This window comes from Schistocerca gregaria, chromosome X (assembly GCF_023897955.1).
Source record: "Schistocerca gregaria isolate iqSchGreg1 chromosome X, iqSchGreg1.2, whole genome shotgun sequence".
In the NCBI taxonomy this organism is placed as follows: domain Eukaryota; kingdom Metazoa; phylum Arthropoda; class Insecta; order Orthoptera; family Acrididae; genus Schistocerca; species Schistocerca gregaria.
This window is the reverse complement of record NC_064931.1, coordinates 829,847,602-829,866,518: the sequence shown is the minus strand read 5'-3', so window position 1 is coordinate 829,866,518 and position 18,917 is coordinate 829,847,602. Positions and strand designations below refer to the sequence as shown.

General features: G+C 38.6%; 1 protein-coding gene across 1 annotated transcript in view; it reads right to left on the bottom strand.

The window, feature by feature from the left end:
* LOC126299332 (uncharacterized) overlaps window positions 1–18,917 on the bottom strand; it is a 793,355-nt gene that overhangs the window by 563,886 nt on the left and 210,552 nt on the right. The window contains exon 13 of the mRNA XM_049991162.1: window positions 18,156–18,322. Coding sequence (XP_049847119.1) covers window positions 18,156–18,322 — 167 coding nt within the window. The remainder of the gene's footprint in view (window positions 1–18,155; window positions 18,323–18,917) is intronic.

Genomic DNA, 18,917 nt, shown 5'->3' with positions numbered 1-18,917 from the left:
ACAATAGGAGTCTTTATTGATTTGTCAAAAGCTTTTGACATGGTGGACCATAAAATTCTGCTATCAAAGCTAGAAAGATATGGTATTCGAGGTCTGTCCAAGAAGTGGATCAGTTCCTTCCTGACTAATCGTATGCAGGCAGTGTGTGTCAAGCACACAAATATTGAACTAAAAACTGTATCTAATCACTTATCTGACTATAAAAAAATAAAATGTGGTGTACCCCAAGGATCAGTATTGGGACACCTTCCGTTTATTCCGTACATAAATGATCTAAGCTTAAATATTGATGCACACAAAACAATCATATTTTCAGATGACACCACGATTCTACTAAAAGGAGATGATGATGAACAGTTACAGCAGACAGTAAACACGGTCAAAAAACAACTTAGCAGCTGGGCACAGAGTAATCAGCTTGTAATAAACAGTAAGAAAACCGTTGCTCTAAAATTCAACAATGTTCCTAAGAAGGACATGTTTATCCCATTCGTCTCTGTCAATGACGAACCAGTTGGTAACAGTACTGAAGCCAAATTCTTAGGACTTTGGCTGCAGAGTAACATCAGATGGAATAAGCATATTGAATATCTCAGTGCAGAACTAATCAAAACGTGTTACCTTCTTTGTTCATTAAAATCATACTGTAATGAGAAAACAGTATTGCATGCATATCATGCATACTTTCGTTCTCGTCTTAGATATGGGGTCACCTTCTGGGGAAACTATAAAACAGCTAATAGCACTTTTAAACTACAAAAAAAGGGCCATTAGACTCTTGTTTGGGTCCAAGCCTAGAGACTCTTGTAAACCCCTGTTTAAGAAATCTGGTATTTCTCCATTACCATGTTATACATTATGGAAACCCTTTTGTTCTTTAAATTAAATGTAATAGGCAAGGACCGGAGACTGCAAAAAAAACTGTGATATACATGAGCACTTTACCAGACAAAACAGAAACTTACATATGACTCAGATCAGCACAGCACTGTGGCAAAAAGGTACTTTTCATATGGGAGTTAAGCTTTAAAACAAACTTCCTGAAAACATAAAAGCTATCACTAAGGTCAATACATTTGGAAAATCTCTAAAGTCATATTTACAGCATCACAGCTTTTACTCCATTGAAGAATATTTAAATTTATGAAATGTGTTACATAAATACTTACGTGTAAAGTGTATTATTGTAAGCTTAAATATGTATGCCTTGAAATGACTTTCAGCCTGTATATTTATAATTTGACTTGACCAATGTCTTATGCATAAGCTGCTATGTAGACAACAGGACCAATAAAATACAATCTACAATCAAATGTAATTTGACAATCTACATACAGTCATAAAACATGTGCCTGGCAAAAGCAGTTTTTTTTAATGCAGAGGGAACTTGTTTCTCTGTCACATCTCTTTCCACTCCATTAGTGCACCCTTGAATAAATATAACAAGTCTTTTATAAACTTGTGATCGAAACACTTCTCATGATTATAATCTATTAAATTTAAATAAATTACCTAGACTGAAATCTACCATAATAACATACAATATCCCACTGTGAAATAAAAATAAGCTAACTGTAATTACATAAATAAAACTTGTAAAATAAGAATGAAACTAAAAACAACTGCACTGTAATGGGTAGAAGAAGCAAGAAACAAAGCAAATCTGACAGGGACAGTAAAGAAAAGCAAAAAATTAACACACGCATCTACTGATGGAAGTTATGTCATGGATATATGAAAAGAATTGGAGAATAGAGGGAATGTAAAACAGAATGGAAAAGCCAGAAATACATGTGAGAGTCCAGGTATTCATATGGAGACTGTAAAGCACTGTGTTTGTATGGGATAGTTAATGATTAGGGTATAATGTCCAATAAAGGTTGGGTGTTATAAATGGAGCCTAAGCCCAAGTAATAGTTCAGGCACACAGCAATTTTACTATGAAAGTTTTGAAAATCTGCTCATTTATTTTTCTAATTTTACCACCCTGACATTTGACCAGAGATATTTAAAAAAAAAGGAAAAAGTTTTATACTATTCTTTAATTCTAATTAGAAAACAATGCAATTCTGAGTATCATCATTATCTACCATATTATAAGTGTCTTTTAATCCTCCTTGCTTCCTTACTGATAGTCTGTTTCTCCAATACACTTTCTCAGTAATCACTGTTATAAATATTACTCCCACTAGTAAGATGGTTTGGCTCAAGGTAATATGAGGAGCAGAGGAATAATGACATAGCTTACATATCTAAAGGGGTCATGAGCAGGGGAATGTTTACTTGTTTCTGTGTCAATACTGCCAACCCACTTATGCACTCATCTTTTATCAACCAGCAGCTATGGTATAAATAAGACACAGAAGTCACAAGCATTCATAAAAGTGGATAAGAAAGTCATTCATGTTTAAACACACTCTTACATTATTTATTTCTCAAATGATTCACACAACACAACATTTTGCAATGCATCAAAAGAGTCAGTACTGATTGGTTGCTTACCACTCTAAAAACCTTCTCTCAATTTGTGGAGCTATTCCAAAATATGATACTGTGTGACAGAATAGCGAAGAAGTAAGAAAAGTATTCCAGATTTTTTTCATATATATTTATATCTCCGTTGTTACCCATTCTAAGAAAATGTGATGCAGCTGTCCAGTTAGAATTTATTGTGAGTAAATCTCACTTAAATCTGTTTTAAAATCATGGTCAAATGTTTGTCATCTCCCTAAAAACCACAGTCAAATATTGTTCACCATAGTACTAAACTAAAGAAACTAAAACCCAGCTACAATTTTGAACCCAATGACTTTTTAATCCATTGCATCATTTTGCAGTAATGGATAGTGACAATGACTGTAGCTGGTGTCATTTCAGTTCATTTTTTTGTCATTTAATCATACACAGGAGATATATTGTCATGTGTGTGTGTGTGTGTGTGTGTGTGTGTGTGTGTGTGTGTGTGTGTGTGTGTGTGTGTCGAGGGAAGGAGGGAGAGGGAGAGAGAGAGAGAGAGAGAGAGAGAGAGAGAGGGAGAGAGAGAGAGAGAGGGAGAGAGAGAGAGAGAGAGAGAGAGAGAGAGAGAGAGAGAGAGAGAGAGAGAGAGAGAGAATTACAATTTGTACACAAATATTTATAACAATAAAAACATTTCATTCAATCTTTGTACATTACATTCATTAAATTACAGATGTAACAATTTATTTTTCATATTGACATCCAGTAGTTAAAAAAAATTATGCACTCTTCATATATTTGAAGGGATATGTGAGATCTAACTGTATGTGTTCTACTAGTGATTTGTGTTACTTGTCATTACAGACAAAGTTCTAATTTTGATAATTTGTTCTATTATGCATGCAATTAAAATACTTCTTACATTCTTACTTGACTTGTTCTTATTTCACAAGGCAGATGTTGGTCAACATTCTTAATTATTTTTATAAAAGAAATAAAAAACCTGTATGGCTGCTCACTTCCATTGCTGAACAAACTGTTTGGCATGATCTTGTGGGAGTCAGAGAAAAGAACTGCATGGCGAATCGATGTGTTGTTGCTTGGAGGGAATGGAGAGACATTACTACCACTCTTTGTAGTTTTTAGTACTTCTGTGGTTGTTAAGAATTTGTTATTCTCAATTTGTTTCTGTTCTCACAATGCTGAATAAAGAGTTTCTTCATAAATTTAAGTTGGTGTATGTTATTTGCATAGCACTTGTAGTGAATATTGCCATGAAGTGGTGACTCTGCAAGCAACTAGAGCTAAAGTTTGCACAAATTAACGTGCAAAATCAGGTGGTATAAGAAGGTAAAGACACATCAAAAGAAGAGACAAGGACTCAGTTGCCAGCATTATAGGACAAATTGCAGAGACAATTTGCAGACCTGCAATTAGTGATGTCAGAGCAAACAAGTCCAGCAACCAGTCTGTATCCACAAACTGGGACTATATGTGCTATTATGGGAAGGCTGCACTGCATGTATGGATGCTGAAGCTCCTACTGAACAAACTAGCACTCGGTTTGTGATTCTAGAACTGGCATTTGAACAAAATGAGATAATAGGTGGGGGTACAAAATTCACAGCAGTGGTCAATGAATTAGATGCCAGGGTGGGCACTATCGGCACAGACAAAATACTCGAGCTGCCTGAGAAGCAACAATACACATACTTGAAAAAAAAAGCACTAACTAACTGCATGAGTAAGCCACTGGATCAGTGCATCCAGATTGTGTCACATTAAGAGGGACAAAACTATCTCTGAGTATTAGCAACACTTGCATGGAACTGTAGGATTTGCAGATATACCAGCTGGAGTGCTGAGACGTGTATGGTTAGCACAACTACTAGAGCAGTAAATCCAGCAGTGGTTGATTTGGAAAATGATGATATTATTGCATTGATAACACTAGCAGACAAAGGTCTGTGCAACATTAAATAACTTAAAGACAGTGAGCATCACATTGGTTTCTGACGACTGAGAAAAACAATAGGCAGTAGTTATACAGAGAAGCCAACAATCAGATCTTAATGAACAACTGCATAAACTACAAAAGAAGGTCAAGTCATGACAGAAACAGATGTTTAGTTGCTTTGAGTGACAGAAGAGCTCAACAATGCAAGACACTAGGAACAGAATCAGATGAATCAAAACAGTTTTCAGCAGCAGGTCTTTTGATGCCATCGGCAATTAGGTGACAAGACGATGAGGTGCAAGGCATCGTGCAGCTATCACAAACACTGGCAGCAAGGAGGTGAGCAAAGGAGCTGAACACAATGAGCAACTTACCCCATGTATTTATCCTGTCCCATACACTGTATGTCAGAGACATGTGTTCAGGCCATTAATATCTCATAGGCTCTGGATCAAACATTAGTGTACTGTTGGCATGAAACTGTACAGTGACAGGAAAATCCCCACAAGCAGGCATTATGGCAGCCAATAAATTACTGATGTCCACACACAGTAAATGTACATTAAAACACAGCTTGGTTTTCTGGCATAGTCAGGAGTGAACATTTCTTATAGCAGAAGTACTAGATTGGACTGATTTTCTTTAGCACACCAGAATGGAAGCCAAAATTAGTGCTGCACTGGTTTGAAAAGGCAATAAAATGGTCAGAGACATATTGGGACAGGCAGTGACCCATGTGAGTATATTATTATCATCAGGTTTGAGCAGCATTGAAGCATCACCTATACAGAAAGTAGCACACAATATGGTGTACCACATTCAAATGACAATAGGTCAGCCAGTAATCCAATGCCAAAGGGGTTTAGACCCAGAATGATATGTATCAGTGAAAGCAGAATTTGAGGACTTACTGCAAAATGGCATGGTATACACACCTGACAGCCCATGGCCCTCACTGTTGCATTTTGTGAAGAAAAAAGGTGGTACTTGTAGGCACTGTGGTGATTATAGGGCACTTAACACCCTCACAGTCCTGGATCGGTACCAAATACCCAATATCAGAGACTTATCAGTGTACTGGCAGGTATGGCTGCAAGAAGGCTTACCACAAAATTCTGGTCAGTAACAGATGATGACATTGACAAGACTGCAGTAGCTAGTTCAAATATGCATGACTGTCTTTTGGCCTAAAAAATGTGGCAATGCTTTATTGATAAGGTACTGCATTGATTAAAGTGTTGTTTTATGTAGTTATTTAACATTTTAGTATTTTAAAAGTCAGCAAGTCATCATAAAGAACACCTCAAGGTTATATTCAAGTGCATAAAGAGATATAGAGTTGTGGTCAATGAAGGGAAATTTACACTCCGGCACAAAAGAGTAACATTTCTGGGGTACAATGTACCTGCCCTCTGGAGGACAAAATAGCTTTCATAAAGAAACTACCACCTCCACAGATTATTAACAACTTAGAAGGTTTCTCAGAACACTCAGTTTCTATACTCAGCATTTACCAGGTAGAGCCAAGATGAGGACACCATTGAGAGCAGCTCTAGTGGGCAGACACATGACAGGCCAACATGCCCTAAAATGTTCCCTTGAGATGCAAAAAGCATTTGAAAAAGCAAAACCCAGCCTGCGGAACACTTTCATGTTAGCACATCTGGTTCCATGAGCACATTTAGACATAGTCGTTGATGCCAGTCAACAGGAGCAACCTCCAACAAAATGTATATGGACTCTGGTAGCCAATAGGGGTCTTTCCATGCAAACTTACAGCAGCAAAAATCAAATGGGGTGCCTGGCAGAGAGTTACTTGCAATATGTGAGGTAGTGCGATACTTTCTCACATACAGAGAAGCAAGAGCACGTACACTCTACACTGACCGTAAGCCTACCACCCGCACATTTATCAAGAACACAGTCACCTGCTACCCATGACAATGTAGATGGCTAGAATTTATTGCCCAGTTGATGACAGACCTGTGTAACAATAGTGGAGCAGAGAACATAATTGCCTACTTCTTGTCAAGGGTGGAAGCCATATCACAAACAACTCATTACAACCAACTGGCAATGGCTCAAACACTTGACCCACAACATAAAAAGTACAGGCACAACATGTCTATAGGACAGCAGTTCAAACAAGTATGACAAACAGGGACATGGACTGAGGTTTTTTTGTGGCATATCACAAGGCAATCCATACCCATTTCTCCCTGTGGGACAGAAAAAACATGCTTCGGAAGTATTCATGGACTGACCCACTCAAGTGCGAACACCACATCAAGCTCATGAAGGACTGGTTCATTTGACCAAACATAAAAAAAAGATTACCATAGATGAGCAAGGGCATGCATGGCATGCCAGACTAGCAAAATCAGCTGCCTTGTCCACAAACCAGTAAGAGATTTCCCACAAATGATAGATTGGTTGCACACATTTGCTTGGACATTGTGGGACTACAGTCACCATCTTATGGCTTTTGTTATCTCCTGACAGTAGCAGATCGATATACAAGATGGACCTAAGCAGTGTTGCTAATGGAAATATCAGCAGAGACAGTAGCATGGGTCTTTCTGGCCACATGGATAGCAGGATTTGGTTACCCTTTGCACATGACTGCAGACCAGGGATGCCAGTTCAAGTCTACTTTATTCACAGAGCTGTCCAGACTGCAGATTTAGATATCATCACACTGCCGCCAACTACCCAGCCAGTAATGGAATGGTTGAGAGATGGCACTGGACATTAAAGGACATGTTGTTGTGTCATAAGACAGCTGGGCCTCAGCCTTTCCAGTGGTGCTACTAGAACTGTGAACTGCTTACAAACCAGATTTAACAGCATCTATGGAAGAAATGGTCTGTGGAGAGACCTTGCAGCTATTAGTGGAGTTCTTTGTGGCTCAAGAACAGTTGATGACCATGTAACTGCCACATGTCTTACAACATGTGAAGGACGAGATACCTAAAGTCTGACCTTCACCAGGATCAAAACATGGAGATGTAAGAGCATTCTAAAATAAGGAGCTTCACACCCTCCCACGTGTCATCCTCACAACAGATGCAGTTAAACCACCACTGCACCTGCCTTATTCAGGGCCATACAGGATATTGATAGGGGGTGAACATTCACTGCAGATAAATGTAAACAGCAAGACACAGACCATCTCATTAAAGGGAGTGAAGCTCACTCACATACTAGCAAATGATGAAGAAATCACAGAATCTTTGTTCCCACAAGGAGTGCAGGAAAGCAGACCAGGGCATAGAAATGCCACACCACCTTCAAGAGGTCAGACACCCATGGGAGAGAAGATGCAGGTGACACAGGGACTAGAAGGATCCTCTCAAGCAGCTCAAAAGATCACATAAAAATAACCATATATCCCAGGAGCTCTGCTCTTCCACAGTGGTGCTGTGTGGGAGTCACTGTGGTCAGAGAAAATAAATGTACAGTGAATCAAAGAGTTGTGTTCTGGAGGCAGTAGAGTGACATTACCATTACTATTTGTTTTTATAACACTTCAAAAGTTGTTATGGATTTGTTATTCTCGATTTGATTTTGTTCTCTCAGAGTTCAGTAAAGAGTTTCTTCATAGCTTTATGATGGTGCATGTTATTTGCATAGTATTTATAGCAAATATCACCATAACTTCTTTGTATGAGCAGCAAACAGTTTTTCTAGGATACATCATTTCTGACATTTTTCATGAAATGTTGATATTCTTTCTTGACATGAATGAACTTCCACACACCCAGCTTTTTCAGATATTTACAAGCTCTTGTATTTTATTTCTGTCATTCCACTTCCACCCTCCACTGCACTTTTATCCCTAAGGCATTATCACAAGAAAACACTTGAAGCTCATCACTTTGTTTGAAACCATAACACCAACACATGGAATACACTGTGAAAATAAACAAAAATAACTGGTAATGCCTTGTGAAAATGAAGTTAAAGCTAGTATGGGATTATGGCAAGTGAAAGAATGAGGAATCAAACAAACGAGCCCCACCTGAGGGTGGTATACATAGACTGAGACAAAAATAGGTAGTGAAAGTGGATAAGAATGAAGGGAGTGAATGAGAATGCAAAAAAGAAAAGAGCACCATGGAGACAGAAAATGCTGCAAAAGACACCTTATTTTGATGCATACCTGCACCAAATCAGCAAACCAAACAATGAAAAATGTTATGTTCAGAACTTTTAGGGAATTTAGACTTGGTTAATTTAGTGTAGAAAATTGGATTTCTATTTGGTTATTAGCCAACACTTGCATGGCAAAAAATAGACAAAAAGTGATTTTCTGTATATTTCCAGGATAATTCATAGATCATTGCCACCTATGATTTGGCACCAAAAAGTTAAAAGTAAACTAAACTTGATTACTCCAGGCTTAGAAGTATCTAGTGCTCAAAAATGAGAGCTACACAAAGAAATGAAACACAATAAAAACCCTGGATTTGTTAACTATCTGAGATGTTATAAAGTTGTATTTAAAAGTGCTGTTAAAGTTGACAAAAGAACGTCAAATGATAAGTTCATTTTAGGACATAAGAATAAGCCTAGAGCAGCATGGTCTGTTATTAAATCAGAATTAGCTACAACAGTTAATCAGCAGGAAATTTTAAAAATCAAACAAAACAATGATACTATTCCAAACCTTCTCAAATAGCTCAACATTTTTATAAGTTTCTCATAAATATAACAAAATCTGATGTAAATGTGACTACTTATCAAAACAGTGTGAATTTCTTTGGCCTCGCTGCCCTTGTGACATTTAGTAAAGTCTCAGCCCAAGATGTATGAAATTCTATTTTGGTCTTAAAAAACTCTGCAGGGTGGGATTTAATACCCACCAAAGTAATTAAATTTGTAAATGATAATATAGTACACCCTGTGTCCTTAATAATCTATCAGTGATTTGAGCAAACTAACTTCCCTTGTGTGCTTAAGTATGCAGAGGAAAAATCACTTAACAAAAAAAGATCAAGAGAGGATATGGGAAATTACTGCCCTATCTCTATCCTCCTAGTGCTATACAAAGTATCTGAAAAAATAGCTGCAGTCCAGATAAATTTTATTTTGAAACATGGAGTTATTCTTAAAAACCAATATGGATTCGAAAATGGGAAAAGCACCATGAGTGCTATGAAAGAATTCACTGAAAAAAATCTGCTCATCACTAGACAAAAGAAACAAAGTGGCAGATATCTTTCGTGGCCTTACAAAGGCATTCAATTCTGTGAATCGCTCCATGCTGCTTCATAAACTAGACACATATGACATCAGACTAAATGCTCTGCACTGGCTCAGGTCTTATCTGACAATCAGGATTCACATAACATCTAACACCATAAATTAGGCACCACTGTGAGATACCATATCACAGTGAGTCCCTCAAGGCTCAATCTTAGGACCAATATTATTTCTCTTTTACATAAATGATTTACCTCTTAATATCAATACCCAGCCATTCATGTTTTCTGATGATACTTCAGCACTCCTTGAAAAACAAACTGTGGGAGAAATTCCGGATGGTGTTATAAACACACTAAACAACCTAGATTCATGGTTTCAACAAAATGGCCTTAAAAGTAACTTCTCAAAGACCTTCTTTACGCAGTTTAGAACCAAATAATAAAAAATCAGTGACATCATTATTGTACATAAAAATCAAGTTATGGGCAAAGCTCAGTCCATTACATTCTTGGGATTACACTTGGACAAAAATCTAAGCTGGTAGTTATTTAACTACAAAATTAAACAACCTTGTCTTTGCAATGGATGTACTATCTGGTATAACAGACATAAGCTGCAGGAAAGTGGTGTACCACAGTTATATTGAATCCATAATTAGATATGGTTTAATTTTGGGGGAAAATTCAAACTACATGTCAGGAATCCTGTTACTTCAAAAAATAATGGTTAGAAAAATGTGTGCTGACCCTACAAGAACATTATGCCTCCATTATTCAAGATTCTAAATATATTACCTATCCCTGCATTGTAAATATTTGAAATTATCATCTTTTTACATTGTAAACCCAAGCCACTGGAAGAAAACCATTTCAAACATATCACTTAAAACTCTACCAACAGACACACCAGTACTTGGATATAAATTTACAATGAACTCAAGGGTAGAGATTTACTGAGGAAGTATAGAGGTTCACTGAAGGAAAAACTATATGATCTACTGGTGGAAAAATGTTACTATTCCACTGAGGAATTTATGAATGATAAAATTGTCATTTGAATAGTGTGACTGTTTAATAAAAACAAAGATTCCAAGACTTACCAAGCGGGAAGGCGCCATCAGACAGGCACAATGAACAAAACACACAAACACACACACACAGAATTACTAGCTTTCGCAACCGATGGTTGCTTCTTTAGGAAGGACAGGGAAAGACACACACACGCACACATATCCATCCGCACATACACATGAGATTTGACCTGGCCGACTGGTCGTGTGTAAACAGTGAAATTCGGCGAACAAATCAAAAATTAAAACACTTCTGTTCGAAATTCAAAAACGTAAGACTACTTGACGTCAGCATATATGAAAAAACTTACTTCACAAAGCATGGACAGCACCTAAATCGATCTGGTAAGATGAGACTCGCATCAGATATAAACAAAGCTGTTGATGAAATATTGCGCGAAAGGAGTTGTGAAAACAAACACGTTATCGCCCTAAATGATAGCATGCAGGGAAACTAGCGAAATGGGCCAATTCCAACCGACTTTGGCCCAACATTAAAAACTCAGTGCAAGTACTGAAAACGCATGTGGAAGTGCCATTACGTAGTAAAAAAGTTAGTTTTAAAGATGCTTTAGCTGGTAATGTTTGCAGTAGTAATTTCATTATGCATTTGAACATTAGAGGTCTATCTGAAGGAATGATCAGCAAGCTTTATGATATAGAAATTTTGTTAGAAAGTATGAAACAATCTGTAAAGGTAATATGTCTAAATGAGCATTGGCTTGAACCTGAAAATATCAAACTCCTCAATAAACTTACAGGTTACAAACTAGCTACCTACTTCTGTAGGACTAATGGGTATGGTGGCTCTTGCATACTAGTGCATTCCACAATAGGCTATGAAATAAGACAGAATTTTAGCTATTTAAATGAAGAACATACATTTGAGAGTTGTTGCATTGAACTTAGAGAGTATAACATGCTAATCATCAGTATATATCGCACCCCTGGGTACCACATAAGTTCTGTATTCCTAGAAAAATTTGAGACATTGTTATATAAATTAAAAACAGGAAAAATGCATAAGAAAATAGTTATATGTGCTGATTTCAACATTGATGTAAGAACTGATGACAAATTTTCTTTACATTTAAAGAACCTGGTAGCTACATATGGGCTAAATCTAAATTTTGATCAATGCACAAGAATTACAGCAACCTCTTCAACTTGTATAGATAATGTTGTTAGCAGTTATAATTACAGTGTAAAAGAAAAATTTATTCTAGATCTAGGAGTCTCAGACCATTCAGCACTATTTGTATCACTATCAAAACTAAACCCAGCCTGCCCAACAAAAAGATGTAGGAGCTTTAGTGATGGAAATGTAGAGGAATTTATTAAAAAACTAAACTCCACTGTGTGGTCAGTCAGCAAAGACACTTCCACAAATGAAAACTACAATAACTTTTTAACTGAATTCATGAGTGTATTCAATGAATGTTTCCCTGTTATAACAGTACAGACTAGGACTCTTAAAAATAGATCATGGATAACAAAAGGAATAAAAGTGTCTAGTGCTACAAAGAGGAAACTGCATATGGAGGCAAAAGTAAATCGAAGTCCTGAATTTCTCAAATACGTAAGCACGTACAAAAAAATATTTGACAAAGTAGTTAAATTAGCAAAGCGTATTGCAAATAATAGCTATATCTCAAATGCTAAAAACAAATCAAAAGCTGTTTGGTCTGTTATAAGAAGTGAGGTCGGCAATGAAATGGAGAAAAAATGCCCCTCAAAACTAATGATAAATGGTAGAGCTGTTACAGATCCCAGTACCATTTGTGAATCCTTCAATGACTTCTTCATAAATTGTAATAAAACTAGTGATTATCCACCACCAAGTACAAAGGGTAGTGCTGCAGAGCAAAATTGCACGGGTTTTAAATTTTCCCATGTTTCCAGCTCTGATGTTATAAAAATCATAATGTCCCTAAAAAATTTAAACTCTGTGGGTTGGGATGAGGTCCCCACTAAAATAATAAAAATAGCCTGTCATAGTATTGTGCATCCACTCTCCCTCTTAATCAACCAGTCTTTTGATGAAGGATGTTTCCCAGACCGATTAAAATATGCAGAAGTAAGGCCAATTCATAAAAAAGGCAAACAAGATGAAATGGGAAACTATAGGCCTATCTCACTATTACCAATTTTTTCAAAAATATTTGAAAGAGCAGCATGTGATCAGATGCAAAATTACAATTCATCCCACAGCATTATTTTACGCAATCAGTATGGTTTCAGGAAAGGCTGCAGCACAACTCGGGCAATAAACGAACTGGTCACAAAAGTTAGCAGATGTCTTGACGATAGACTGTGTGTATCGGGCATCTTCTGTGATCTAACCAAAGCTTTTGATACGGTAAATCATGACCTGCTTCTCCAAAAACTGACAAACTATGGTTTTCAAGGAAAATCTCTTAATTGGATGTCGTCATATTTGGCAAACAGGAAACAAAGAGTACTTGTAAACAACAGTAACAAAAAATTAGTCTCTGGCTGGAAACACACTCAGTTAGGCGTACCGCAAGGTTCTATATTAGGGCCTCTACTATTTTTGTATTATATTAATGATATGCCATGCCAGGTTCAGTCCGATACCATCCTCTACGCAGATGACTCAACAGCAATAGTATGCTGCAAAACTGATAAAGACTTAATCCATCGTATTGAGCAAACACTTGGGGAAGTGGAGAAATGGGTCAAAAATAACAGCTTGAAATTAAATCTTACAAAAACAGAAATTGTTCATTTCACCACAAAACAATCGGCTCAATGTATAAATGAAATAACATACAAAGACAAAAAATTGGACACTGCAAACTGTGTCAAATTCCTTGGGGTACTAGTGAATAAGAATATGCTGTGGGGTTACCATGTAGACAGCATACTAAGTCGACTGAACAGTCTCGTATATGCCATGAATGTCCTATATAGCATTACTGATTTAGCTGTAAAGAAAACTGTATATTATGCATATTTTGTATCAGTCATAAGGTATAGTATAATTTTTTGGGGGTCTGAGAAAACAAATCTGCTCAAAGCCTTTAGGCTACAAAAAAAGATAATCCGAGCCATGGTAGGAGCAAAAAGGAGACAACACTGCAAACCTATATTTGAGAAACTAGATCTAATGTCCATACCTAGCTTATATATATATATGAGCTTCTCATATTCACAAAAAGGAACCCACAACTTTTTGAAGGCAACTGCTTCTTGCATCAGTATGAGACCAGGCATAGAGCAAGTTACATGTTACCTACCCATAGACTAACACTATATGAAAAAACTCCACATTATATGGGCATGAAATTTACAAATACTATCTGGAAGGGGAAATGTGACCCACCTCTAAAATATACTGAAGGAGACTTGGAAACATATCTAAAAAATAAATGCTACTATACGGTAGAAGAATTCTTGAATGATAACCATGTAAAAATAATTGTATAGATCACCACAATATGTATTATGACAAATGTGTAAAATACTTTATTATGAGAAATGTGTAAAATACTTTATTATGAGAAATGTGTAAAATACCTGTATAGCAACACATGTATTATAACCTAAAATTAAGTTTATTAGTCTGTATGTAGTATAAAAACTGACAAGTCACCTATGTCGCAATCCTTGATTGTATAAGGCATGTTACGTGATAATAAAATTTGATTGATTGATTGATTGACAGACACAAGCAGACATATTTAGGCAAAGAGTAAGGGCAGAGATGTCAGTCGAGGCGGAAGTACAGAGGCAAAGAAGTTCTTGAAAGACAGGTGAGGTATGAGCGGCGGCAACTTGAAATTAGCGGAGGTTGAGGCCTGGCGGATATCGAGAAAGAGAGGATATACTGAAGGGCGAGTTCCCATCTCCGGAGTTCGGATAGGTTGGTGTTGGTGGGAAGTATCCAGATAACTCGGACGGTGTAACACTGTGCCAAGATGTGCTGGCCGTGCACCAAGGCATGTTTAGCCACAGGGTGATCCTCATTACCAACAAACACTGTCTGCTTGTGTCCATTCATGCGAATGGACAGTTTGTTGCTGGTCATTCCCACATAGAAAGCGTCACAGTGCAGGCAGGTCAGTTGGTAAATCACGTGGGTGCTTTCACACGTGGCTCTCCCTTTGATCGTGTACACCTTCCGAGTTACCGGACTGGAGTAGGTGGTGGTGGGAGGGTGCATAGGACAGGTTTTACACCGGGGGCAGTTGCAAGGGTAGGGAAGGTGGTTTGGGGATTTCATAGGGATGAACCAAGAGGTTACAAAGGTTAGGTGGATGGCGGAAAGACACTGTTGGTGGAGTGGGGAGGATTTCATGAAGGATGGATCTCATTTCGGGGCAGGATTTTAGGAAGTCGTATCCCTGCTGGAGAGCCACATTCAAGGTCTGATCCAGTCCCGGGAAGTATTCTGTCACAAGTGGGGCACTTTTGGGGTTCTTCTGTGAGAGGTTCTGGGTTTGAGGGGATGAGGAAGTGGCTCTGGTTATCTGCTTCTGTACCAGGTCGGGAGGGTAGTTGCGGGATGCGAAAGCTGTTTTCAGGTTGTTGGTGTAATGGTTGAGGGATTCAGGACTGGAGCAGATTCGTTTGCCACAAAGGCCTAGGCTGTAGGGAAGAGACCGTTTGATATGGAATGGGTTGCAGCTGTCATAATGGAGGTACTGTTGCTTGTTGGTGGGTTTGATGTGGACGGATGTGTGAAGCTGGCCATTGGACAGATGGAGGTCAACGTCTAGGAAAGTGGCATGGGATTTGGAGTAGGACCAGGTGAATCTGATGGAACCAAAGGAGTTGAGGTTGGAGAGGAAATTCTGGAGTTGTTCTTCACTGTGAGTCCAGATCATGAAGATGTCATCAATAAATCTGTACCAAACTTTGGGTTGGCAGGCTTGGGTAACCAAGAAGGCTTCCTCTAAGCGACCCATAAATAGGTTGGCATATGAGGGGGCCATCCTGGTACCCACGGCTGTTCCCTTTAATTGTTGGTATGTCTGGCCTTCAAAAGTGAAGAAGTTGTGGGTCAGGATGAAGCTGGCTAAGGTGATGAGGAAAGAGGTTTTAGGTAGGGTGGCAGGTGATCGGCGTGAAAGGAAGTGCTCCATTGCAGCGAGGCCCTGGACGTGCAGGATCTTCGTGTATAGGGAAGTGGCATCAATGGTTACAAGGATGGTTTCCGGGGGTAACAGACTGGGTACGGATTCCAGGCGTTCGAGAAAGTGGTTGGTGTCTTTGATGAAGGATGGGAGACTGCATGTAATGGGTTGAAGGTGTTGATCTATGTAGGCAGAGATACGTTCTGTGGGGGCTTGGTAACCAGCTACAATGGGACGGCCAGGATGTTTGGGTTTGTGAATTTTAGGAAGTAGGTAGAAGGTAGGAGTGCGAGGTGTCGGTGGGGTCAGGAGTTTGATGGAGTCAGGTGTTTGGGTTTGTGAATTTTAGGAAGTAGGTAGAAGGTAGGAGTGCGAGGTGTCGGTGGGGTCAGGAGTTTGATGGAGTCAGGTGAAAGGTTTTGTAGGGGGCCTAAGGTTCTGAGGATTCCTTGAAGCTCCTCCTGGACATCAGGAATGGGATTACCTTGGCAAACTTTGTATGTAGAGTTGTCTGAAAGCTGACGCAGTCCCTCAGCCACATACTCCCGACGATCAAGTACCACGGTCGTGGAACCCTTGTCAGCCGGAAGAATGATGATGGATTGGTCAGCTTTCAGATCACGGATAGCCTGGGCTTCGGCTATGGTGATGTTGGGAGTAGGATTAAGGTTTTTCAAGAAAGATTGAGAGGCAAGACTGGAAGTGAGAAATTCCTGGAAGGTTTGGAGAGGGTGATTTTGAGGAAGAGGAGGTGGGTTCCGCTGTGATGGAGGACGGAACTGTTGCAGGCAGGGTTCAATTTGGATAGTGTCTTGGGGAGTTGGATCATTAGGAGTGGGATCAGGATTATTTTTCTTCATGGCAAAGTGATATTTCCAGCAGAGACTACGAGTGAAGGACAGTAAATCTTTGACAAGGGCAGTTTGGTTGAACCTGGGAGTGGGGCTGAAGGTGAGGCCTTTGGATAGGACAGAGGTTTCGGATTGGGAGAGGGGTTTGGAGGAAAGGTTAACTACTGAATTGGGGTGTTGTGGTTCCAGATTGTGTTGACTAGAATTTTGAGGTGTTGGGGGGACTGGAGCTGGAAGTGGGAGATTGAGTAGATGGGAGAGACTGGGTCTGTGTGCAATGAGAGGAGGTTGAGGTTTGTTGGAAAGGTTGTGGAGGGTGAGTGAGTTGCCTTTCCGGAGGTGGGAAACCAGGAGATTGGATAGTTTTTTGAGGTGGACGGTGGCATGCTGTTCTAATTTGCGGTTGGCCTGTAGGAGGATGCTATTTACAGCCGGTGTGGATGTGGGAGAGGAAAGATTGAGGACTTTGATTTGGGATAGGAGATGACGGGTGTATTCATTGGCCGAGTCGATGTATAGGTGAAGGATTAGGCGGGTGAGGGCTATGGATTGTGCTGTTTGGAACTGGTATAAGGACTGATGGAAAGAAGGATTGCAGCCAGAGATAGGAACTTTAAGTGTGAGGCCTTTGGGAGTAATGCCAAATGTCAGACAAGCCTGAGTAATATATATATAATGACGATGTAAATAAAACAGAAAGAAACTTCCACATGGGAAAAATATATTAAAAACAAAGATTCCAAGACTTACCAAGCGGGAAAGCGCCGGCAGACAGGCACATGAACAAAACACACACACAGAATTACAAGCTTTTGCAACTGGCAGTTGCTTCGTCAGGAAAGAGGGAAGGAGAGGGAAAAATGAAAGGATGTGGGTTTTAGGGAGAGGGTAAGGAGTCATTCCAATCCCGGGAGCGGAAAGACTTCCCTTAGGGGAAAAAAAGGACAGGTGTACACTCGCACACACACACACATATCCATCCGCACATACACAGACCCTCTCCTTCCCTCTTTCCTGACGAAGCAACTGCCAGTTGCGAAAGCTCGTAATTCTGTGTGTGTGTTTGTGTGTTTTGTTCATGTGCCTGTCTGCCGGCGCTTTCCCGCTTGGTAAGTCTTGGAATCTTTGTTTTTAATATATATATATATATATATATATATATATATATATATATATATATATATATAAAATTTAAAAAATTAAGAATGTCTCCAAAACACACCAACAAGAGCTGTTTCTGGTCACCACATCACTGGAAGATGGTGAGACAGGAAATCGGTCATGTGATTATCAAAGAAATCTTCAGAACATTAACCTTAATCTGTATTAGTTCTTGTTCTTCTATACTTGTTTCTTCTATACAACATCTTATTTCACCTTATGTATAAGTACAGGTAACAGCATAGATGCTGATAATCACAACAGTAACTAGTAGGTAAAGTTTTAAAAAATGCAACCCTTTGGTTAGTTTTCCCTTAAGCAAATGTTGCTTTAAAATTATCAGAAATTCATACCTTGGTTGACTTCTTCTTCAATTAGAGCATGTTTTATTGTTTTTATGACAATATAATTTGGACATCTCATTATCTGCAAATATGCAGCAATCCGAATTTCAGGATCAATTGCATGATCTCTATATATATCAATGAAATAGTCCCTCTCTGGTTCACAAGGAAATCGTCTGAAAATATATTTATTGAAAGTTGCATAACAATAAAGTTTATGAAAGTTGTCACTGAACTGATGTGCCCCAAGTATTATAATGATGATGATAATAATAATAATAATAATAATAATAATAATAATAATAATAATAATAAATAAACTTTAAGTTAACCAATATGTAACTCTATAGTGCAAAAAATGAAGAAAAACAGTAGTAAGTGGTGCATACCTGCTTACTGGTCAGCAGTTTCAAAAAACAGCTTTTCTCTAGGGTCCAGAAAAGAGTGTTTGCAATATATTTAGGCATTTTGGAGATGTTCTCACTTCTACTAATGACAGACCTGTCCTATGACAAGAAATTCAAAATTTTGAGACTGCTGCTGCCATCTGGAAAGCAGGAGTAGTGGATCTTTGCACCATTAGGTTGTGAGAGCTGCATATCTGATGAGTCAGTGTGCAGAGTGGCATTCAGCTGGGAGGACATCATGTGTGTCCACAGTGATTTCTGTAATACTCTGTGTTTGGTGTGTGGTGATTTTATGATGGATCCATGAACAGAACAGCACGTGTGCATCAAATTCTGTACGAATCTCAGGAAAAGTGCTACGGAG